Genomic DNA, 24265 nt, shown 5'->3' on the forward strand with positions numbered 1-24265 from the left:
GATGAAGACTATCTACGACCACCCTCGATTACCTACGACTAACATGCCTACCTACTACGACTAAACCTATGAGTAAAATAAGTATTGACTTTTTCCATGGCGACCTTTTTTTACTCGCGGGCATTTTTTAACATATTGAAAAAACCACTGCAACCTAGCTGAGGCCTCGAGTACGCGGAGACCACTCTCGAGTATGAAGGAGAGTTACGAAGACCTCCTACGACCGACCTCGTGTCGACCATGCTGCAAGTATGAGTCGAGGGCAAACTCGCCAGAACTCACAGATTAGGTCGCCCAAGTGGGACAGGCCCTTAAGACAAATGTTTCCACCACCTTGTGGGAGAGCCTTGGATCAGAGGTCATAGCTTTGGAATTAAGGGATGCTCTTTTAGAAAGGAGGCGAGGAGGAACTTCTTTGGTCAGAGGGTGGTGAATCTGTGGAACTCATTGCCACAGACGGCTGTGGAGGCCAAGTAGTGGATATTTTTAAGGCAGGGATAGACAAATTCTTGATTAGTCAAGTGTTATGGGGAGAAAGCAGGAGAATGGGGTTAGGAGGGAGAGATAGATCAGCAATGAAAGATGGCGGAGTAGTCTTGATGGGCCGAGTGACTTAATTCTACTCCTATAACTTATGACAATATACAGCGTGGAAACAGGCCCCTTCGGCCCAACTTGCCAACTGGCCAACATCCCCCATCTACACCAGTCCCACCTGCCAGCGTTTGGCCCATATTTCTTAAACCTATTTTATCCATGTCAAGTCAACTTTATTTGTCACATACATATACAAGATGTGATATAGTCCCAGCTTCAATTAACTCCTCTGGCAGTTCGTTCCATACACCCAACACCCTTTGTGTGAAAAAGTTATCCCTCAGGTTCCTTTATCTTTTCCCCTATGTCCTCTGGTCCTTGATTCAGTGACCCACTGAGTCTCTCCAGCATTTTTGTCTACCTTCACATTGTATGTGGTAACTTGATTGCTATCTCAGTCAAAGGTGGCTGAGTTTGTAATATTTTCTCTTTTTGGGCGAAAAGGGTGGATTTCTTCAATAGTATGCATTTTTGTACATTTGTTTTTCTCATTGTTGATTCCTTTTTCCCCCCTCTCCACAATTTCCTTTCAACAATGCCTTGTTGCTGTAGGAAACCCAGGATTAACAATATGGTCTTCACACACATTGAAGATGATAAATTCTTCATGTCAAATGTCTAGTCAAATGCATCCACGGACTTTGTGGGTGGCACAGTGGCGTAGCGGTAGAGTTCCTGCCTTACTGCACCAGGGACCTATGTTCGATCATGACTACAGGTGCCGTCTGTAAGGAGTTTGTATGTTCCACCTGTGACCGTGTGGGTTTTCTCCGGTTGCTCCAGCTTCTTCCTACATTCCCAAGCCGTGCAGGTTTGTAGGTTAATTGGCTTTTGTAAATTGCACCTGCGTGTAGGATGTGAAACTAGGGGTAACATAGTGTATGTAGACAAAAATGCTGGAGAAACTCTGCGGGTGAGACAGCATCTATGGAACGAAGGAATAGGTGACGTTTCGAAACGTCACCTATTCCTTCGTTCCATAGATGCTGCTTCACCCGCTGAGTTTCTCCAGCATTTTTGTCTACCTTCGATTTTTCCAGCATCTGCAGTTCTTTCTTAAAGATAACATAGCATACGGTTGATCGTTAGTCAGCGCAGACTCGGTGGGCTAGTTTCCACGCTGCATCTCCAAACTAATCTAAAAGGTTGCGGGGGCCCTTGCAGAGATAGTTCAGTTTAGTTTATTGTCACGTGTACCGAGGTACAGTGAAAAGCTTTTGTTGCAGATAGGGTGAGCAGCTTTAGTACCTGGGAGTCCACATCACAGAGGATCTGACATGGACAACACACACTGCCGCACTGGTGAGAAAGGCAAGGCAGAACCTTTACTACCTCAGGCAGCTGAGGAAATTCAGAGGCTCTCTAAGGATCCTTCAGTGGTTCTACTCTGGGGCTGTGGAATGCATCTTGTCCAGTAACACCACAGTCTGGTTCGGGAACAGCTCTGCCCAGGACAGGAAGGCAGTGGCGATTGTGTGTGAGAGGGGAGTCACAGTTATGGAGTGATACAGCACGGAAACTGGCCTTTCAGCTCAACTTCCCCACACCAGGCAACATGTCCCAGCTACACTAGTCCACCTGCCCGTGTTTGGCCCATATCCTTCCAATCCTGTCCTAGTCATGTACCTGTGTAGGGAGGAACTGCAGATGCTGGTTTAAACCATATATAGACACAAAATGCTGGAGTAACTAAGCGGGACAGGCAGCATCTCTGGAGAGAATGAATGGGTGACGTTTCGGGTTGAGATGCTTCAGACTGGTTAGGGATAAGGGAAGCGAGAGATATAGGTGATGATGTAGAGAATTAAAGAACCATGAATGAAAGATATGCAAAAAAGTAATGATGATAAAGAAAACAGGCCATTGTTAGCTGTAAGGTGAAAACGAGAAGTTAGTGCGACTTGGGTGGGACTCCAGCTTTTGTGTCTACCAACAGTATGAACGTTGATGTGTCGAATTTCAACTAACCCCTGCAATCTCTCGCTCCCCCTCCTCTCCCAGTCATCCTCTACTAGTTCCACTGTTTGTATCCTTGTGTCTCTTCATTAAACATATTGAAACATATAAGATTGTTAAGGGCTTGGACACGCTAGAGGCAGGAAACATGTTCCCGATGTTGGGGGAGTCCAGTACCAGGGGCCAGAGTTTAAGAATAAGGGGTAAGCCATTTAGAACGGAGATGAGGAAACTTTTTATCACAGAGTGGTGATTCTGTGGAATTCTCTGCCTCAGAGGGCGGTGGAGGCAGGTTCTCTGGATGCTTTCAAGAGAGAGCTAGATAGGGCTCTTAAAAATAGCGGAGTCAGGGGATATGGGGAGAAGGCAGGAACGGGGTGCTGATTGGGGATGATCAGTCATGATCACATTAAATGGCGGTGCTTGCTCGAAGAGCCGAATGGCCTACTCCTGCACCTATTGTCTATTGCCTAGTGTCTACACTAGACCCACCTGCCCGCGTTGGGCCCCATATCCCTCCAAACCTGCCCAATCCATGTGCCTGTCTAATTGTTTCGTACTCCTGCACCTATTGTCAATTGTTATCACCTCTTTCCCAGCCAACAATGGAGTTACTCCAGCACTATCTATCTTCTAGTTGTTAGCTTTGTCTAAAAGCCACATTATTGGGCCTGTCCCACTTACCCGACTTTTTCGGCGACTGCAGGTTGCCGAAAATGTTCAACATGTTGAAAATCCAGCGGTAACCAGAACAAGGTACGACTCTTTGGGCGACTACTCACGACCATACAGGCTTCACCCCGTGACATGTCGCCAGGGAGTCGCCTGTATGGTCGTGAGTAGTCTTCTCATTCGCCCAAAGAGTCGTAGCGTCTTTCTGGTCGCCGCTGGATTTTCAACATGTTGAAAATTTTCGGCGACCTGTAACGACCTATGACGGGTGCCTGCAGTCTCCGAAAAACTCGCGTAAGTGGGACAGGCCACATTAAAGATGTAGAAAAAACACAATACAAAAGGGGCCATTCACTGTGTAAGGTTTTTACTGCATTATAATTTACAAACTTTAGAGTTCCACTAAAGTAGTAGAAATTCCATATCATAATCTTCCAACAGGATCGTGCTTTTATTTGTTTCTTTCTGGGTCGCCGTAGTTACCTGCAAAGTTAACACACAAACATTTTAGTACTAGTCCGAAAGACAATTTGTTCTTTCAATCTTCTAACTCTAACAATCCAAGCAGGTCATCAAGTTTTCACTTCAATATTGCTCAAAATAAATAAGCATTTATTTTGCACATCCAAAATGTGATCTACTTTTTGTGCCTAAGCACTCCCTAATTGCATTGCTAGATTACATTTGCACTAGTACTGTAATAGAGTATGTGTAAGAAGGAACTACAGATGCTGGAAAATCGAAGGTAGACAAAAATGCTGGAGAAACTCAACGGATGAGGCAGCATCTATGGAGCGAAGGAAATAGGCGACCGGGTCTCGACCCGAAACATCGCCTAATCCATCGCTCCATAGATGCTGCCTCACCCGTTGAGTTTCTCCAGCATTTTTGTCTACCTGTAATAGAGTATATTTGTTTCTATCTACAGCAACCTAAGTAACTAGAAGCAAAACAGAAAAGCAATTATACAGCCTGTTATATGATTAACACAGCAGACTTTAAAGTCACTTCATTTTTGCACCTATTCAAAAAATGTGCCAGCATTAAACCATTACCTCTATGGACCAAATATGTTGCTACGAACTTAAAAGCTCCTTGTAGTAATAGGAAGAAAATGAAATATAATGGTTGGTACAGCCGTTTATATAATGCAGCCATGACAGCAGCTAAATTAAGCTCAAAGCAGCAAAGGAAGGCAGATATTTAAATCCATATGTAAGGCCTTGCCGAAATTGCGGTGAAGATGCAGACAAAACAGCCAAAAAAAAATGATACAGAGAAACAAGGAATTGCAGATGCTTATTTGCAAAACAAAAAAGAAAGTAACTCAGCGGGCCAGGCAGCATATGTGGGGAACATGGGTAGGTGACGTTTCAGAGTGCTGGAGTAACTCAGTGGGTCAGGCAGCATCTCTGGAGAACATGGATAGGTGATTTTTCGAGTAGGACCTTTCTTCAAACTTTAAACATAATATATACTTTCTATCACTTGCAATAATCACCCTTTCTTGACTGCATATTTTGTTGCGCTGCATTTCACTGCTCCACTTTCTACAGGATGTGATTGATTTGGTGAGTCTGGTCTGCTACAGGAACAAGGAGGTCGAGGATGGGGTAGGGCGGGACCCAGGAGCAGTCAAGATAGGTACTAGAGCCTCAGGGGTGCTCACTCAAAACAGTGATACAGCGTGGAAACGGGCCCTTCGGCCCAACTTACCCACACCGACCAACATGCCCCATCTAAACTAGTCCCATCTGCCTGCTATTGGCCCATATAACTCTAAACCTATCCTATCCATGTACCTGTCTAAATGTTTCTTAAACATTGTGATAGTCCCTGCCTCAACTACCTCCTCTGGCAGCTCGCTCCATACACCCACCACCCTTTGTGTAAAAAAACTCACCCCTCAGATTCCCATTAAATCTTTCCCCCCTCAACCTAAACCTATGTCCTCTGGTTCTCGATTCCCCTACTCGGGCAATTTATCCGATCTATTCCTCTCATGATTTTGTACACCTCAATAAGATCACTCATCCTCCTACGCTCCAAAGAAATAAAATCCTAGCCTGCTCAACGTCTCCCTATAGCTCAGTCCCTCGAGTCATTGGATGAATCAGTCCACTGGCAGAGTTCTGATGATGTGGGATGTCCAATATTGTTTAACAGCACTTGGAAACTATGGATATCTAATTTAATCACAGCAGCGTACAGTATAAAGTAAGTGATAAGCAAGGTAAAAACATCCTATAGCTGCAAATTAATGCCATACAAAGCTCAAGCGATGAATTGTTAAGTTCAGTTAAAATAACAGGAGCTCATAATAAGCAGAATCGCACTGGCGAGAGCAAACCAATACTGAAATGACAGCGAGCGGATTCAATTATTTGTACAAACAGGTGAAGATGTACAAATTTGAAATGAGGAAAGGAACTGCCTATGGATTGGTAAAATTTAATTGGAGTGAGGGCAAGAGAATTTCCACATGATAGATTTTGAAGACGGATTTCTAGCGCGCTCTCATAATTCTGTCTGGATTAAAGGAGGCGCTGGATCACCAGTTGCTGGAAAATCAATCGAGGACCTATATATGTATGGCATATATATGCAATATTTATGTATGTAATATGTCATTGTGTATCGCCGGAGGTATTTATGAAATCTAAGATCAAATAAAGGTTCATGTCTTCAATGAAAATACGACCTAATTATTTTTAAGTAAATCTTTTACATTCCAGGATTTAGATTTGAGCTGCAGTCCTCAATTTGTTTTGTTCTTTTAAAGCATATATCTCTTCTTAGTTTCTCACTTTGCGACATTACTTTTGCAATTCAATACAATACACAATACAATTCAATTTATTGTCATTTGGACCCCTTGAGGTCCAAACGAAATTCAGGGTAAACATGCATGGCAGTGTCCACGTTGAACACAATACTCACAGAGCAGCAGCTCCAGAGATGATCTCGATGAGCTCCTTGGTGATGACAGCCTGGCGAGTACGATTGTACGTCAACGTCAGCTTGTCGATAATCTCAGCTACAATAAACAAAATCATTCCTTACATTATTTCCTTTAAACAGTCATCACGTCTTTATAGAACATTATATCTCTGTCCGCTCACACTTAGCGGGGCAGCGGTAGAGCTGCTGCCTCACAGTGCCACACACCCGGGTTCCACCCCGACTACGGGTGACGCCTGTACCGAGTTTGCTCCCACACTTCAAAGACCTTCGGGTTTGTAGGTTAATGGGCTTTGGTAAAATTGTAAATGGTCCCTAGTGTGTGTAGGATAGTGTTAGTGTGCGGGGATCGCTGGTCAGCATGGACTCGGTGGGCCGAAAGACCTATTTTCACGCAGTATCTATAATCTAAACTTACAGTAACGTTATATTTTATTTTAGTTTGGAGATACAGCATGGAAACAGGCCCTTCGGCCCACCGAGTCCACGCTGACCACCGATCACCCGTTCAGTCGTGCTATGTTATCCCACCTTTGCATCCACTCTCTACATATCAGGGACAAAATGCAGAGATCAATTGCCCGACAAACCTGCACATCATTGGGATGTGGGAGGACACCAGAGCACACAGAGGAAACCAAAGCGGTTACAGGGGGAAAATGAATAGGTTTAGGTTTATTATTGTCACCTGTACCAAGGCACAGTGAATAGCTATGTTTTGCATGCTATCCTATCAGATATACATCAATACAATCATGTCACTCATGTACAATAGATAGAGCAAAGGGGAAGATACGGAGCACAGAATATAGTTCTCAGCATTGTAGAGCATCAGTTCCATGCACAAAGTCCAATGTCCGCAACGGGGTGGAGGTGAATTGGACAGTGCCCTGGCTTGTGGACGGGTCGTTCAGTACCCTGATAACAGAGGGGAAGAAGTTGATTCTGTGTCTCGTGCGTGTTTTCAGGCTGCCTGACAGGAGCAGGGAGAAGGAGGAATGACTGAGGGGGATAAGCCTTTGATTATGTTGGCTGCGTTGCTAATATCTGTAAGATCATTCACATTAACTTAACGTTTCCTTACAGGCATTCTTGCTGGCACTGTCCATGGCAGTCATCCTTGCACTTTGCTCGCTTGTAGTCGATTCCTTCAACCCAAAGTAAATGATGTTCACCAGAGAGAACTCCTGGTAGTTTCGGAGAACATCAGCATCAATGTCATCGTAAACGCTCAAGTTCTCTGGAGATAAATTAAACTGTGGTTAATGGCAAGGTTGTTGCAAATGAGTAAGAATATAACAATGAATTATCTGAAAACAGGTAGGAAATCAGGCGGGCAGCACAGTAACTCACCAGAACCTGCAAGGGCATCGTAGGAGAACACAGGCTGCTCCTGAGTATTGTAGGAAATCACAGACCTGCAAACAGAGACGATAACTGTGGCAACATTCAAGGTACAAGTCACTAGTAGAGTTGCTGCCTCATAGCGCCAGAGACCCAGGTTCGATCCTGTCCTCGGACCCTGTCTGTGTGGAGTTCGCACAAGTTCCCTGTGACCGCGTGGGTTTCCTCCGGGTGCTCCTGTTTCCTCCCTCATCCCAAAAGACTCGCAGGTCTGTAGAGTAAATGGTCTCTAAATTGCCCTTAGTGTGTAGGGAGTGCATGAGAAAGTGGGATAACATAGAACTTGTGTGAACAGATGATCAAGAGTTGGTGTGGACTCGGTGAGCAGAAGGGCCTGTTTCTGTGCTGTATCTTTGAATTCAGTCATTGGCAATATTTAGACGAAGGTGGACAAAAATGCAGGAGAAACTCTCGACCCGAAAGGTCACCCATTCCTTCGCTCCATAGATGCTGCCTCACCCGCTGATTTTCTCCAGCATTTTTGTCTACCTTCGATTTTTTTCCAGCATCTGCAGTTCCATCTTAGGCAATATTTAGACGATTGCTTATCCAAGCCCATGGATGTCACCGACTCCTGAAAGCAGGAAAAGATTTTCCATGGCGGAGCTCAGCACCATCTGTGGAGGCAATGGGATAGCCGACATTCCGCGTCAAGACCCTGCATCGTGGGGGAAGAATATAATGGGGAGATGGCCAGTACATAGAGGTGGGGGCTAGCAAGTGAAAGGTGAATCTAGGTGAGATGGGGTTGATCAGCAGATTTAACCCTGCTAATGGGAGAGTCTAGGACAAGAGGCCATCGCCTCTGAATAAAAGGACGTACCTTAAAGAAGGAGATGCAGATGAGGAGGAATTTATTTAATCAGAGGGTGGTTAATCTGTGGAATTCATTGCCACAGAAGGCTGCGGAGGCTAAGTTAATGGATATTTTTATGGCAGAGATCGATATATTCTTGATTAGTTCAGTTGTCAGGGGCTTTGGGGGGGAAAACATGAGAATAGGGTTGAGAGGGAATGATAGATCAGCCAGGATTGAATGGTAGAGAAGACGTAATGGGAGGAATGGCTCAATTCCGCTCCTATAACTTATGAACCAGTTGGGGAGACAAGCATGCAGGGACCGACAGAGGCTGGGAAGTGGTAAAAGTGTGTCGCTGTTAGGCACACAGAGGGGGAAATGAACTGGGCAATTTTTGGCTGGGGACATCATCAACAAGCAAGATTCATGTTTTGGTCATCATTTTGGACATGACAGCAATGAACAAGCAAAAAGCAAGTTTTGAAACTTTTGAAACACAGAAACTTTAAAAGAGCATTGATTCATTCATTCGAAACAACTTACTTGAATCTGTTGAATATTACAGCACCTTTATCAAACTCATAGCCCGAGTTCAGGAGCTCAGCGGCAATAAACGAGGCATCACCAAAGGTCGGTGGCTTCCGGCCCACTTCCTTGAACATCAATAGGATATTACTTCCATATTTTCTGAAATTTAAAACAAAAACCAAATCAGCTTGGATTTGTTCTAAAATTATATATTATATAAAATTATTTCCCAGAACTTTATAAAACTTGGTCTTATAATTTTTTTAAATTCTTCGGCTCATTTTTTATTGAAATCATATATGGCTGAACCAGATGTGGTATTGTACCGTACAAAAGTAGAAGTAATGACAATTTAAATTAGTCATAGAGTGCTGGAGTAACTCAGCGGGTCAGGCAGCATCTGTGGAGAACATGGATAGGTGACGTTTCACAGAGTGCTGGAGTAACTCAGCGGGTCAGGCAGCATCTCTGGAGAAACAGAATGGGTGAAGTTTCTTTTTTCCCCAGAGATACTGCCTGACCCACTGATTTACTCCAGCACCTTGTGTCTATCTTTGGTATAAACCAGCATCTGCAGTTCTTTGTTTCTACGATAACTCAATTTATTTTGTAAATAATTTTTGATCTCTCCAATGATTTTGCTCATAGCAAAAGGATTTGAGTATAGGAGCAGGGAGGCTCTACTGCAGTTGTACAGGGTCTTGGTGAGACCACACCTGGAGTATTGCGTACAGTTTTGAGTTGTGAATTTATGGAATTCCCTGCCACAGAGGGCAGTGGAGGCCAAGTCACTGGATGGATTTAAGAGAGTTAGATACTCTAGGGACTAGTGGAGTCAAGGTATATGGGGAGAAGGCAGGCACGGGTTATTGATAGGGGATGATCAGCCATGATCACAATGAATGGCGGTGCTGGCTCGAAGGGCCAAATGGCCTCCTCCTGCACCTATTTTCTATGTTTCTATGTGCAGCATGGATATTGTGGGCCAAAGGGCCTGTTCCTGTGCCGTTCCTGTTCACAATCCAAGTGTATGCCTCTCTGGGGATGCCTACCACTCAAGGACTACAGTGGCGCAAGGCGCCAACTCATCACCTACTTCTCAAGGGCAATTAGAAATGGACAATTAATGAATGAATAAGTTTATTGGCCAAGTATTCACATACAAGGAATTTGCCTTGGTGCTCCACCCGCAAGTGACAGCATGGCATACAGTGAGTTAGGAATGACACATAAAACATTAAACATTAATAACAAAACATTATCGACTAAAGTCTGTCTCAGCCTGTGACGCCCACATCCCTTGAGAAGGTGGATGTATAAAAAAAATAAGGGAACTAGTCTAGCTTCGTATGAAAAAACTGTGCTGAAGGTCCTGTACTTGTGCTGTATCACTCTGGCCAGAGGCAAAACTAAGGCGTTGCCGCACAAGCACTGGAGAGTAAATATACTGAAGGTATTCACATTTTGTTGCCATGTTTGATTGGAAAGCATGCAAAACGAGACTTTGTCATTGACAAGGTGGCACAGCGGTAAAGTAGCTGCTTTACAACACCAGAGACCCAGGTTCGATCCCGGCTACAGGTGCTGTACAGAGTTTGTACATTCTCCCCGTGACTGCCGAAATGTTGGATTTCTCCCACACTCCAAAGACGTGCAGGTATGTAGGTTAATTGACTCGGTGTAAATGTAAATTGTCCCTAATTGTGTGTAGGATAGTGCTAGTGTGCAGGGATCGCTGGTCGGTGCGGACTCGGTGGGCCGAAGGGCCTTGTTGCATCTGTAAACTAAACTAAAAAATGAAATTGCACCAGGAAATCAGCCAAAGTTGTGGCCAATTCCCCCCCCCCCCCCCCCCCCACCCTTCCCTCCAGGGATTTATCTTTATGTGAAGCCATTATATATTTACCTTTGCAGCAGTGCTCTCAGCTTGTCCCCAATCGTGGCAATCTTGACCTCTTTACCCGCAGAAGTCAATTGCTGCATTTGATTTCGTATGTTTTTAGCAACGTTGCTGTGGACTCCTCCACAGAGGCCACGGTCAGAGGTCACGCCAATAATTAGGTGCCGGGCTTGGTCTTCAGGAGCTTTAATTCCCGCCTTTTCATACAGGGCTTGGGGAGGGGGGAGAAAGAAAGGCTGTCAAATTCTGGACTCTTCAATGGAATTTGGCTTGATTGCATTCCTGTATAGTACCATCTGATTTGTCAGCACGCAAGAAAAATCTTGTCACTGTACCTCAGTACACTTTACAACGATAAACCTAAATCTAAACCTAGACAATCAATTGTTTGCAAAGCTAATGAAATGGATTGAACAGGTTATTATCAAGGCTCACTGTTCTTCAACCTGCACCATGGGATCTTTGATGATCTCCTGAAACATTAGAATACACAATACAGAGCTTAACATCTGTAGTTGGAAAGTTACTGGAGAGTGTTCTGAGGGATAGGTTATGTAGGCATTTGGATGGGCAAGGGCTGATTCGGGATAGTCAGCATGGTTTTGTACGTGGGAGGTCGTGTCTCACAAATCTGATTGATTTTTTTTGAAAACATGACCAAAAAGGTTGATGAGGGCTGTAGATGTGTACATGGACTTCAGCAAGGCATTCAACAAGGTTCCGCATGGTAGGCTGCTCTGGAAGGTTAGATCGCATGGGATCCAAGGAGAAATAGCTGAATGGATAGCAAATTGGCTCCATGGAAGGAAGCAGAGGGTGATGGTGGAAGGTTGCTTCTCAGACTGGAGGCCTGTGACTAGTGATGTGCCTCAGGGTTCGGTGCTGGGCCCGTTACAGTTTGTCATCTACATCAATGATTTGGATGAGAACATACAGGGCAAGATTAGCAAGTTTGCTGATGATACAAATGTGAGTGGTTTTGCAGATAGTGAAGATGGTTGTGAACGATTGCAGCAGGATCTGGATCGATTGGCCAGGTGGGCTGAGGAATGGTTGATGGAATTTAATACAGAGGAGTGTGAGGTGTTGCATTTTGGGTCTAACAAGGGCAGGACCTACACAGTAAATGGTAGGCCTCTGCGTAGTGTTGTAGAGCAGAGGGATCTAGGAGTACAAGTGCATGGTTCAACGAATGTCCAGTCGCAGGTGGATAAGGTGGTCAAAAAGGCTTTTGGCACATTGGCCTTCATCAGTCAGAGTATTGAGTATAGAAGTTGGGAGTTCATATTGCAGTTGTATAAGACATTGGTGAGACCGCATTTAGAATATTGCATTCAGTTCTGGACACCATGTTATGGGAAAGATATTGTCAAGCTTGAAAGGGGTCAGAAAAGATTTACGAGAATGTTGCCAGGACTAGAGGGTGTGAGCTACAGGGAGAGGTTGATCAGGCTGGGTCTCTATTCCTTGGAGCGCAGGAGGATGAGGGGTGATCTTAAAGAGGTGTATAAAATCATGTGAGGAATAGATCGGGTAGATGCACAGAGTCTCTTGCCCAGAGTAGGGGAATCGAGGACCAGAGGACATAGGTTCAAGGTGAAGGGGAAAAGATTTAATAGGAATCCGAGGGGTAACTTTTTTTCACACAGAGGGTGGTGGGTGTATGGAACAAGCTGCCATAGGAGGTTGTTGAGGCTGGGACTTTCCCATCGTTTAAGAAACAGTTAAACAGGTACATAAGCAGGACAGGTTTGGAGGGATATGGACCAAGTGCAGGCAGGTGGGACTAGTGTAGCTTTGACATGTTGGCCGGTGTGGGCAAGTTGGGCCGAAGGGCCTGTTCCCACACTGTATCACTCCATGATTCTAAAAAAATACACAAAGTGCTGGAGGAACTCAGCGGGTCAGGCAGCATCCCTGGAAAACATGGATAAACGGTATTTCAGGTCGAGACCCCTCTTCAGGCTCAGTCAGAAGTGTCTTTCCTTGGTAAACCAGTATCTGTGGATCTTGTTTCTACAGAATACACAATAGGCAGGTCTTGGCAATGTCACTGAAAACTAATTGGTTGAAATGCTAGTTCTAGATTTTAGTGCCAAGCCCAGAAGAGGAAATCATAAAACAGCTACAATGAAGTTTTGTAAAAATGCATTCACATGCCATAAAACAGATAAATTATTGCTTACATTGAATAGCTTACTAAAATTAACACCCATTCTTAAGCAGAACATTTTTTTAAAAATCGCTAAACTGTCTGGAAGATTAATATAATTTGCTTTATTTATTTTTGTATTGTTGCTTTCAATGTTGTCCGATATCGCCCAAGCCACTTAGAATGATAAACCACCCAGTGACTGGTCTCCCTGCAATGCCATGATTCTTAACTATGTCCTTTAGAGATGGAAATCTGTTATTCTTTCTGTCCAACCTTTGTGTGCCTGACATTTAGTCGCCCTCTGAAATGGCGAAGCAAGCCATTCAGCTGTCATCACAACCTTCTCAAGGGTAATTAAGGATGGGCAGTAAATACTGGCTGTGCAAGTCGCAGCCACATCCAACTAGATAGCGATCTTTTCAATCATCTACTCATCTCACATTTGTGCCCCGGTGCCTTGTTCAGTCTTTGCAGCAGAATCCTTTTCTGGTCGCTGTCCTTGATGATGCCACTTACACGCTTCCTTTCAATTACTATTCCGTGATTGCATTGGGATAATTTCCCGGGTTTGATGTGAATGAAACTATTTTCCAAAAAACACCCTCGTCTATTTGGTTTGCCGGTTACCTGTTTGTACTTACACACTCAATATCTACTAATCACACTCGTTAAATAACATCAAAATTAAACAACATCTGCAGATCACAAATTGAAATGCAAAAGACGACATCGTGAAAAATGCAGTGACTATTTTCCAAAAACAGCAGAAACCAAACGATGCAGGCTGCATTGTGCAGCTAAAGCTGTTCATTCGTAGAGCGAGTCACTGTTCATAACATCGAACAGTACAGCACAAGATCAGGCCCTTCGGCCCACAATGTCTGTGCCATCTCTTTATCTATCTGCGCATAACCCATATCCCTCCATATTCATGTGTCTATCTATAAGCCTCTTAAACAGCACTATCCTATCTGCCTCGACCACCACCCTCGGCAGCGCGTTCCAGGCACTCACCACCACCGTGTAAAAAAAAAAGGTTGCCCCACACATCTTTGCCTCTCACATGAAAGCAATACGCTCTGGTATTCGATTTTTCCATCCTGGCTGTCTGACCGTCTACCCTATAAGCCTCTCATAGTTTTTTTATACTGTCTCGTATATATTAAAAAGCACCACTGTTTAAGAAAGAACTGCAGATACTGGAAAAATCGAAGGTAGACAAAAATGCTGTTGAAACTCAGCGGGTGATGCAACATCTATGGAGCGAAGGAATAGGTGACGTTTCGGGTCTCAACCCGAAACTTCACCTATTCCTTAACTCCATAGATGCTGCCTCACCGGCTGAGTTTCTCCAGCATTTTTGTCTACCAGCAATTGTACTAACCACCACCTTGCATGTACGGCCGGCACGGCTACCGGCTGGAAGGTGCTCCCGTGTGAGCAGCCCGGTGCGGGGCTGAGACGCTGCCTTGTGGGCGGCCCGGTGCGGAGCGGAGACGGTGCTACGGCGGCTGAGGCGGCGGCGACCTGGATCCTGGGCTCGGCCGCGGGCCGGTGGAGGACAATGTCGGGAGCTCGCAGGTCACTGGCTGGTGCCTGTTTTCCGGAGCACCCGTTGCAACAGCTGCGGGCAGCTTCGACCACCCCCCGGGCTGCCATCGCCCGGTGGGGTATCGCCTCGGCGCAGAGGGAGAAGAGGAGGGAAGAGACAGTAACTCTAAGACTTTTGCCTCCATCACAGTGAGGAGGTGTTTGGTGAACTCACTGTGGTGGATGTTAATTTGTGTTTATTGTGTTTTGTTATTATTACATGTATGGCTGCAGGCAACAGCATTTCGTTCAGACCGAAAGGTCTGAATGACAAATAAAGGTATTCAATTCAATTCAATTCAATTCAATGTGGATACGCTCAGCCAGAGGCAAATATTTTGCCATGGGATTACTCCCCGAAGCCTCTGGTGTTCCAAATAAATGCTTAATCAGCTGTCATTTACAGCCCAGATCATCACACAAACCAACCTCCCTCCCTCTCATCGACTCAATTTACACCACATGCTGCCTCGGCAAGGTCACCAGAATAATCAAAAACGGGTCTCACCCCGGTCACCCCCTCTTCTCCTTTCTCCCATTAGGCAAGAGGTATAGAAGAGTGAAAATGCACACCTCCACATTCAGGGACAGTTTCTTCCCAACTGTTATCAGGCCATTCAACTATCCTCTCACCAACTAGAGAGTGGTCCTGACCTTCCATCTATCTCTTTGGAGACCCCCAGACTATCTTTAATCAGACGTCACCTTGCACTAGACACTATTCCCTTTATCATGTGGATGTCTTGATGTAATCATGTAGTCTTTCCGCTGACAGGTTAGCACACAACCAAAGTTTTCACTGTTCATATGTGACAATAAACTAAACTAGAATCTGAAACTTCCAGATTTTAGGAATAATAAATTAATACTTACTTCCAAATTAATGGAATTATTTAAGATATTAAATTGGCAAAACAACTTGTTTTAGCCAGAACTGCAAGAAGCATAAAATAAATATACTAGTTCAAGTTTACATTTATTATCTGATTTATTACTAATTACAGATAAGATCTATGTGCATCTTCTGTCCCACTGAACACCAGAGAGGTGGTACAAAAATAAATTAGGCTCAATTATATCAGCCACAAAGGCTGCAATTACCAATCCCACAACCTCCAAACCAAAATGAAAATCACCCACCCACTGGGGATCATGACAGAAGCCTCCTCGTGGCGATCCCTGGAAGCGCCGACGCGATGCGCCCTGTGACGCGTCGGGCGCCAATTCTGTCAACATGTTGGACGACGACAGAAGCCAACAGCGAGCTACGTCGTCTGACACACGAGTGAACGAACCAACCCACTGGCCACTATTATCATACCTAGAGCTCCTGTTCCATAAACTCTTGCTGGCTTCAGCTCCCTCTCAGCTCTTGCGTACTTTGCTGCAGCCACCATTTTCATGGACTGGGTGATCTTTTGGATGTTTTTGATGGACTTCAAGCGCCTGGTGACTGGAAAATGACAAAGAGATTATCAGGCACCATTTTATGTGGGGAAGCATCTTAACGAGAATGTATTTTACAACACCATTGCGATATTAATACTGTAACACCTGATCTTTCTTTTGAAGAATTTTGTAAGAAACTCGTTTTGGGTCACTCTTAATACTACATACAACCTCAGTTAAAATTTATATTAGGTGACAATTTTGAAATCTGCAATAATTACACTACAGAACAAAGGAGGAGTTGGCGCAGGATACTTTGTAACTTTGTGTGTCAACTCTTTGTGTACCTTGGGTGAATAAAACAAAGAATAACGCTGTGACTTGTCACGTGTAACAATGAAGTATCATTCATTCATTCATTCATTCATTCATTCATTCATTCAAGTATGCAATACACTAATGTAGGCCCATAATCCTATTACTCCACATCAATCTCACTTTCAATCATATCCCGACACAATGTATTTGTTCTTCATGCATCAAGATATGCTCATCGACTTTTGGTAACATTGCTTAAGGTGAGCCAACAGCTGGAAGAGTTGCCGCCGCACGGCACCAGAGACCCGAGTTTGATCCTGACCACAGCTGCTGTCTGTGCTGAGTTTGCATGTTCTCCCTGTCACTGCATGAGATTCGTCCGGGTGCTCCAAAGAAACGTGGGTTTGTAGGCCTTTGTAAATTGTCCCCAGTGTGCAGGGAGTGGATGCCAAAGTGGGATAACGTAGAACTAGTGTGAACGGGTGATCGATGGTCGAGGTGGACTCAGTGGGCCGAAGGGCCTGTTTCTATGCTGTATCTTTCAATCAATGAACCGTTCCATTAATATCCTCAGCTATATAGTAATATTGGAAAACAGCAACGACCAGTATAAGCAAAACATGAAACTCTGCAGATGCTGGAGAGACAACGACAGAAAATGCTGAAAAGTAGGGACAGTCGTTAACATTTCAGGTCAATGACCTTTTGGTTGAGAAGGAAGGTCATCTATCTGAAATGTTAACTGCTTTGTTCTCCATTGATGTTGCCTGACCTGTAGTGTCCTGAATTTTATTGTTCCTGCATTTTTTTGTTTTTAACTTTAACACAAAACCTACTTTTTTGTTTAGACACTATTGCGCTCAGTGGGAAGTGCCAATATGATGCACAATTTTACAGTCCACATTGCTCAACTTGCAAGATATATGCAGAAACCTATTGTTTAAACACCACAGGAGTTATCAAACCTTTGAAAGCCACAAAACTATTATTATTCAGGTTCAAGATATTCACCTGCACCTTACTCAATAAATATAGAACAATGTTCTGTAGCAATAAAAAACAAAATTATACTTACTATCTTTCAGAGTTACCATGTTTCGGACTTGACCCCTGTAACATAATCAGAAGTAGATATTAGCGCAAAGCTCAAAATAAAACAATCCCGAGGATGGGTCTCGAATCAAAATGGTGATTGTCTATTTCCCCAAGAGGAGCTTCCCAACATGTTGAGTTCCTACAGCAGTTTGTTTATTGCTCCAGTCTAGCAACCTGCAGTATTTTGTGACTCATCTCAGTCTTTCATTCAGCCCCACTGAAGCTTCAACCAGGTTTAAAAGGCAAAATATTCTAGAAAATCAGAAATAAAATTAAGAAATGCTTGGAGCAACATGAATGCAGAGAGAGCACAAAAAAAGGCTGGATGAACTCAAAAGTTCAGAAGCCAGAAAGAATGACTTTCTTTCATCACAAAAGCTGCCTGACCTGCTGAGTATTTCCAGTATTCTGGATTTTACTCTAACATTACGACCTACATAGAAGTCATTCATTCCATAATGCCAGATAATATCTGTAGAAAAAGTACATATGCAGGCATATCTAAGAAGGGTTTTGGCCCGAAACGTTGCCTATTCCTTCGCTCCATAGATGCTGCCTCACCCGCTGAGTTTCTCCAGCATTTTTGTCTACCTTCGATTTTTCCAGCATCTGCAGTTCCTTCTTAAACATAGGAATAGTAGGGGATGAGGAGGATAGGAAGAGTCTGCAAAAGGATATAGATAAGCTAGGTGAGTGGGCAACAACTTGGCAGATGAAATTTAATACTAATAAATGTGAAGTCATTCACTTTGGGAAAAAAAATGATAGGGCAAGTTATTTTCTAAATGAGGAGGAGCTGCGTTGTAATGCAACGCAAAGGGATCTAGGGGTATTAGTACATGAATCACTAAAAGTTAGTATGCAGGTGCAGCAAGCAATCAGGAAGGCCAATGGAGTTTTGGCCTTTATTGCTAGGGGGATTGAGTATAAAAACACGGAGGTCTTGCTGCAGCTGTACACAGTATTAGTGAGACCACATTTGGAATACTGTGTACAGTTCTGGGGTCCATACTTAAGAAAGGATGTACTAGCCCTGGAGGCAGTGCAGCGAAGGTTTACAAGATTAATTCCTGCAATGAGGGGATTGACATATGAGGAAAGGTTAAGTAGGCTGGAACTCTACTCTTTGGAGTTTAGAAGAATGAGAGGCGATCTCATTGAAACATATAAGATCGTGAGGGGCCTTGATCGGGTGGATGCACCGAGGATGTTCCCAATGATCGGGGAAACTAGAACTAGGGGACATAGTTGCAGAATAAGGGGGGGCTCTTTTAAAACTGAGATGAGGAAGAACTTCTTCACCCAGAGGGTGGTTAATTTATGGAATTCACTGCCCCAGGGAGCAGTGGAAGCAGAAACTTTAAATATATTTAAGACTAAAATAGATGGTTTTTTAGCTGCCAAGGGGATAAGGGGCTACGGGGAGAGGGCAGGGATATGGACCTAGGTATGGTTAGTATAGTAAGACCTGAGTGATCTCCTGGACAAGTGTCGATCGCCTGGATTGGGGTCGGAGAGGAATTTCCCGGATTTTTTTCCCGAATTGGACCTGGGTTTTTATCCGGTTTTTTGCCTCCCCCAGGAGATCGCGAGGTTCTTGGGGTGGAGAGGGGTGATAGCGGTATAAAGGGGAGGGTAGTGTCTTGTGTTCTGTGTCTTGTGTCTACTGTTTGTGGGTAAGTGTGTCTGTTTAGTGTTCAGCCATGAGCGAATGGCAGTGCGGGCTCGACGGACCTGGTGGTCTACTCTCGCACCTACTTTCTATGTTTCTATGTTTCTATTAGAAATGGCTATACTTTTAAGGTGGACAAAGTGAATTGAATCAACGGAGAAGATGAACTCATGAAGATGTTGAGTACCAGGACAAGTTCTGCCAATCAAATGAGCACTATGGTGGAGGGACACTGGTTGGGTCTCCATTTGTGAAAGAATTTGAGCGCTCTCAGATTCTCCTGAAGGGAAAGGGACTGAGTATCTATGGTGATCAGCTCAGGCTGCTGATTATCCAACATCCACATATGGAATTGGCAGGATGGCCTACTCCTACACCTATTGTCTATTGATATGCTGTGTAAGAAAGAACTGCAGATGCTGGTTAAAATCAAAGGTAAGACACAAAATGCTGGAGTAACTCAGCGGGACAGGCAGCATCTCTGGAGAGAAGGAATGGGCGACTCTGAAGAAGTCTGAAGAAGGGCCTCGACCCAAAACGTCACCCATTCCTTCTCTCCAGAGATGCTGCCTGAGTTACTCCAGCACGTTGTGTCTACCTTGGCAAGATATGCTGCTGTTTTGATTGTAAAAACAAAGAACCGCAGATGCTGGTTAATACACAAAAGGACACAAAGTGATCTCAACGGGTCAGGGAGCTTTTCTGAAGAACATGGGTGACGTTTGGGTCGAGTCTCTTCGTCAAACCCGTGGTCTTCAGAGAAGTTACTCCAGCACTTTGTGTCCTGTTGCTATTTTATGCAGCAAAGTAACACCTACACAAAACATTTAAAAAAAGAATAAATAGAAACATTTTTGTAGCAGCTCATCACTGATACATGTTTACAGCAGTCATTCTCGAATGAGCATGTATGTAAACCAGGTCACTTACTCCAATATCTATAAATAATCTTGGGGGTAAAAATAACATATGAAATATAGAGTGATCATTGTCATCCATTATATTATTTCAAGGTGACCTCTAAAATGTTTGCAATTGTTTCAATGAACAAGTGTTCAAGTACCTTATTCTGATACTGATCATTTTATCAAAAATAATTAGTGCCATACATTATCAAAGATATTAAGAAAATCATTCCTTACAACTGAACTGCAAAAAAACACTATCAATCAATGCACTTCAACATAAAACAATTTTTAGGGGATTTAAAAAAATGACATTGCAAGGTTTAAATCAGTTTCTCTACAAAGGCGCTTTAATATAAAGGCACATACAGTCATTACTGTACACTCCATACATTGATCCTATCAGTATTTCTTCCCTCTCCCAATTTGCCCTGAATGTGTTGCATACTGTCCATTTGGGAAAGAGAATTAATACTCAAGCATTTGTCATCCTGAGACCAGGTAAGGATAACAAGAAACAAAGAACTGCAGATGCTGGTTTTCCAAAAGAAAAAACTCAAAATGCTGGAGTAACTCAGCAGGTCAGGCAGCATCTCTGGAGAACATGAATTGGTGACATTTGAGGTTGGGATCCTTCAGACTGGTGGGAGGCTAAAGAAAGCTGGAAGAGAGGTGGTAACCAGCTGCTTTCTTGGAAGAGCAGTATTGAACTGAGAATAGCTTTACACCAATCCATGGAAAAGGGACGAGAGTAGGCATGTGGGAAATAGAGGAAACGGAGTTGGTAGCTGCTTATCTATAGTATGTTTTTACTGGATTATATGCAAAACAAACAATTTTAGTAACTATAGCTAGGCACATGTGACAATAAAGCATCATCATCATCAACCTCCCACTATGCAGAGGGGACGAGGCAGAAAATGTTGGAGTAATTCAGCGGGTCAGGCAGCATCACTGGAGAAAAGGAAAAGGTAATGTTTTGGGTCGAGACCCTTCATCAGACCCTGGAGTCTGAAGGCTCTTGACCCGAAACAGCACCTATTCCTTTTCTCCAGAGATGCTACCTGACCCGCTGAGTTACACCAAAATTCTTCGGTGTAAACCAGCATATGCAGTCGCATCCTACACTTGGCAGAGGGGATGCCACACTTTAGGCAATTTATCCCTCTGTGACTGTCCACACCAACCCTAATTAAACAATGCTGCTGAGAGTCTCATTCTCTTTTGTACAAGGAGAGGTTGGTCGTGTATTGCTAGAATCTGATCATTTTAAAACAGGTGTTTCTTCCAGCCATTGTTATTAATTTGTCAGATTCTTGATTAGTACGGGTTCATGGGGAGAAGGCAGGAGAATGGGGTTGTTGAGAGGGAGAGATTGATCAGCCATGATTGCATGGCAGAGTAGATTCGATCGGCCTAAATCTGCACCTATAAAAACATAGAAAATAGGTGCAGGAGTAGGCCATTCGGCCCTTCGAGCCAGCACCAGCATTCGATATGATCATGGCTGATCATCCAAAATCAGTTCCCCGTTCCGGCCTGTCCCCATATCCCTTGATACCTTTAGCCCTAAGAGCTAAATCTAACTCTCTGGAACATATCCAGTGAATTGGCCTCCAAATACTTTCTGTGGCAGAGAATTCCACAGATTCACAACTCTCTGGGTGAAAAGGTTTTTCCTCATCTCAGTCCTAAATGGCCTACCCCTTATTCTTAAACTGTGACCCCTGGTTCTGGACTCCCCCAACATCAGGATCATTTTTCCTGCATCTAGCCTGTCCTATCCTCTAAGAATTCTATAACTCGTGAGCATAACACGTTCCTTCAAAGCCCTCTCCTGCAGTGAATCCTATTTGCCATTAATAGGACAAATGCCCTTAGAATAAAGGGGAGGTCATTTAAGACCGAGGTGAGAAAAAACATTTTCACCCAGAGAGTTGTGAATTTGTGGAATTCCCTGCCACAGAGGGCAGTGGAGGCCAAGTCACTGGATGGATTTAAGTGAGAGTTAGATAGAGCTATAGGGGCTAGTGGAGTCAAGGGATATGGGGAGAAGGCAGGCACGGGTTATTGATAGGGTTCGATCAGCCATGATCACAATGAATGGCGGTGCAGGCTCGAAGGGCCGAATGGCCTACTCCTGCACCTATTTTCTATGTTTCTATGTTAAGATGGGTTGCATTTGACATGTGGGTGACTGGAGGCGTGCAGTGTGGGGGCGGGCTGCGTCCATATGGTTTTTGCTCCCACACAGTATGTGAATTTTAACATATTTCCATTGAACCACTAAACAGTGGCCCGGTTCTGCCCTGTGGTGAAGGCCTAGTGGGTCCGGGGTCACCTCAGCCGCGCTCCCCCCGCAGCCCAGCAACGAGACAAGAAGCCGCGGTCCCCGTCTCTCTCTCCCCTTCACTCCCTCCCCCCCACCCACCCCGTCGCCGCCATTACCATTGGGGCACCAGCACCAGGACGCCCGTCCTCGCAAACATGGCGAATCCTCTTCCTCCACCACCGTCACCGACGCCGACGCCGCTGAAGGTCAGCCCGCTGCCGGCCGCCTCCTCCTCTCCTCCCTTCCCCGCCGGCTCCGTGCACTCTGGGAACTGTAGTCCCCACACCGTCAGCCCGGCTTCACTCCAACAGACGACGGACTGCAACTCCCGCAAACCCCCGCGCCGAACACGTGACTACAACTCCCACATCTGTCGATCACACGAACAGGTTCTGCGTCTGTGACTGCGACTCCACCCCCACCTCGCCGCCGTGCACTCTGGGAGCTGTAGTCTCCACGTCTACATCCAGACTTCACTCGAATCGGACACGGACTACAACTCCCACAACCCCCAGTACGCCGATCACAGACTGCAACTCCTGCAGCCTCCACCTCGCCGCCGTGCATTCTGGGAGTTGTAGTCTCCTAGTCTACATCCAGACTTCACTCGAATCGGACACGGACTACAACTCCCACAACCCCCCGCCCCCCGTACGCCGATCACATGAACAGGTTCTGCGACTGCGACTGCAACCGCAACTCCACCGCCGTGCACTCTGGGAGCTGTAGTCGATCACACGAACAGTGGCCCGGTTCTGCCCTGTCGTGAGGCCTAGTGAGCGGCTGCTGGGTTCAATGGAAATACAAGTTAAAATTCACATACTGTGTGGAAGCAAAAACCACATGGACACAGTCCGCCCCACACTGCGACTGCAACTCCTCCTCCACCCCGCCGCCGTGCACTCTGGGAGCTGTAGTCTCTACATCTGCCGCCAGACTTCACTCGAATCGGACACGGACTACAACTCCCACAAAACCCTTCGTCGTCCCCCATAGGTTATCTTTTTCCCCCTCTCTCTTGTTCAACGTTCCTCTTTCGCTCCCCTAGGATGTTGGAAGGTTTTATGACCGGATTGGAACTATAAATTGGTGGGTTGACGGGGGCGGTGAGGTGAGGCTTGAGGAGGGAGGTGGACTGTGACGTGCGCGGGGAACGATGACGTAAAAAGCGGGGTGTTTGTGACGTAAATGGCAGTGAGCGAAAGAAGCGGTGACGTTAGGGGCGGTTGGTTGTGACGTAAATTCACAGAGGGCGCAAGAAGCGGTGACGTTGGGGGGAGGATGGTTGTGAGGTAAATTCGCAGAGAGCGCGGGAAGCGGTGACGTCAGTGGGCGGTTGGTTGTGACGTGTTGCACAGAGGGCGCAGGAAGCGGTGACGTTGGGGGGGAGGATGGTTGTGAGGTAAGTTCGCAGAGAGCGCGGGAAGCGGTGACGTGAGTGGGCGGTTGGTTGTGACGTGTTGCACAGAGGGCGCCGGAAGCGGTGACGTTAGGGGCGGATGGTTGTGAGGTAAGTTCGCAGAGAGCGCGGGAAGCGGTGACGTACGGGGGCGGTTGGTTGTGACGTATTGCACAGAGGGCGCAGGAAGCGGTGACGTGCGTGGGCGGTTGGTTGTGACGTGCTGCACAGAGGGCGCAGGAAGCGGTGACGTGCGGCGCCTGGGCCGAGCCGAGCGGGGAAGATGGGGAAGGCCGAGTTCCTGACGCCCAAAGCCATCGCCAACCGCATCAAGTCCAAGGGGCTGCAGAAGCTGCGCTGGTACTGCCAGATGTGCCAGAAGCAGTGCCGGGACGAGGTGAGTGTGAGGGGCTGGTTTATCACAACAATCTCCACTCACGGGGCGTTTTATTGTCGCCTGGAAACTGCACAACGACATTCTGACCTGCAGCAGCACAACAGATATGTGTATGTATATACACATGGTGGTACTCGGTATAATCCAGAATAAACAACAACAAAGCTCGCTGTCCCTCTCCCCCCCCCCCCCCCCC

The 24265-nt window shown here is 45.3% G+C and overlaps 2 protein-coding genes across 5 annotated transcripts in view; one reads left to right on the forward strand and one right to left on the reverse strand.

Annotated features, from left to right (window-relative positions):
• Nucleotides 1-3575: 3575 nt before the first annotated feature.
• atp5f1c (ATP synthase F1 subunit gamma) lies at nt 3576-23178 on the reverse strand. 4 transcript variants are annotated; one of them, XM_033040148.1, is made up of 11 exons: nt 23151-23178; nt 22390-22444; nt 17345-17379; nt 15884-16015; nt 10824-11028; nt 8933-9076; nt 7540-7604; nt 7271-7426; nt 6166-6262; nt 4281-4319; nt 3576-3708 (listed from the first exon to the last, which is right to left on the reverse strand). In XM_033040148.1, the coding sequence occupies exons 2-10, from the start codon at nt 22428-22430 to the stop codon at nt 4310-4312; spliced, it is 885 nt and encodes a 294-aa protein (XP_032896039.1). In that variant the 5' UTR covers nt 22431-22444; nt 23151-23178; the 3' UTR covers nt 3576-3708; nt 4281-4309. The 4 variants fall into 4 exon arrangements, with proteins under 4 accessions (XP_032896039.1, XP_032896038.1, XP_032896040.1 ...); XM_033040147.1 differs by lacking the exon at nt 23151-23178 and having other exon boundaries at nt 22390-22532; XM_033040149.1 differs by lacking the exons at nt 4281-4319; nt 23151-23178 and having other exon boundaries at nt 22390-22606.
• Nucleotides 23179-23889: 711 nt separating this feature from the next.
• kin (Kin17 DNA and RNA binding protein) overlaps nt 23890-24265 on the forward strand; it is a 31433-nt gene continuing 31057 nt past the window's right edge. The window contains exon 1 of the mRNA XM_033040152.1: nt 23890-24069. Within this exon, the coding sequence (XP_032896043.1) occupies nt 23956-24069 (114 nt within the window). The 5' untranslated portion in view covers nt 23890-23955. The remainder of the gene's footprint in view (nt 24070-24265) is intronic.

The sequence above is a fragment of the Amblyraja radiata genome, chromosome 21 (assembly GCF_010909765.2).
Source record: "Amblyraja radiata isolate CabotCenter1 chromosome 21, sAmbRad1.1.pri, whole genome shotgun sequence".
NCBI lineage: Eukaryota > Metazoa > Chordata > Chondrichthyes > Rajiformes > Rajidae > Amblyraja > Amblyraja radiata.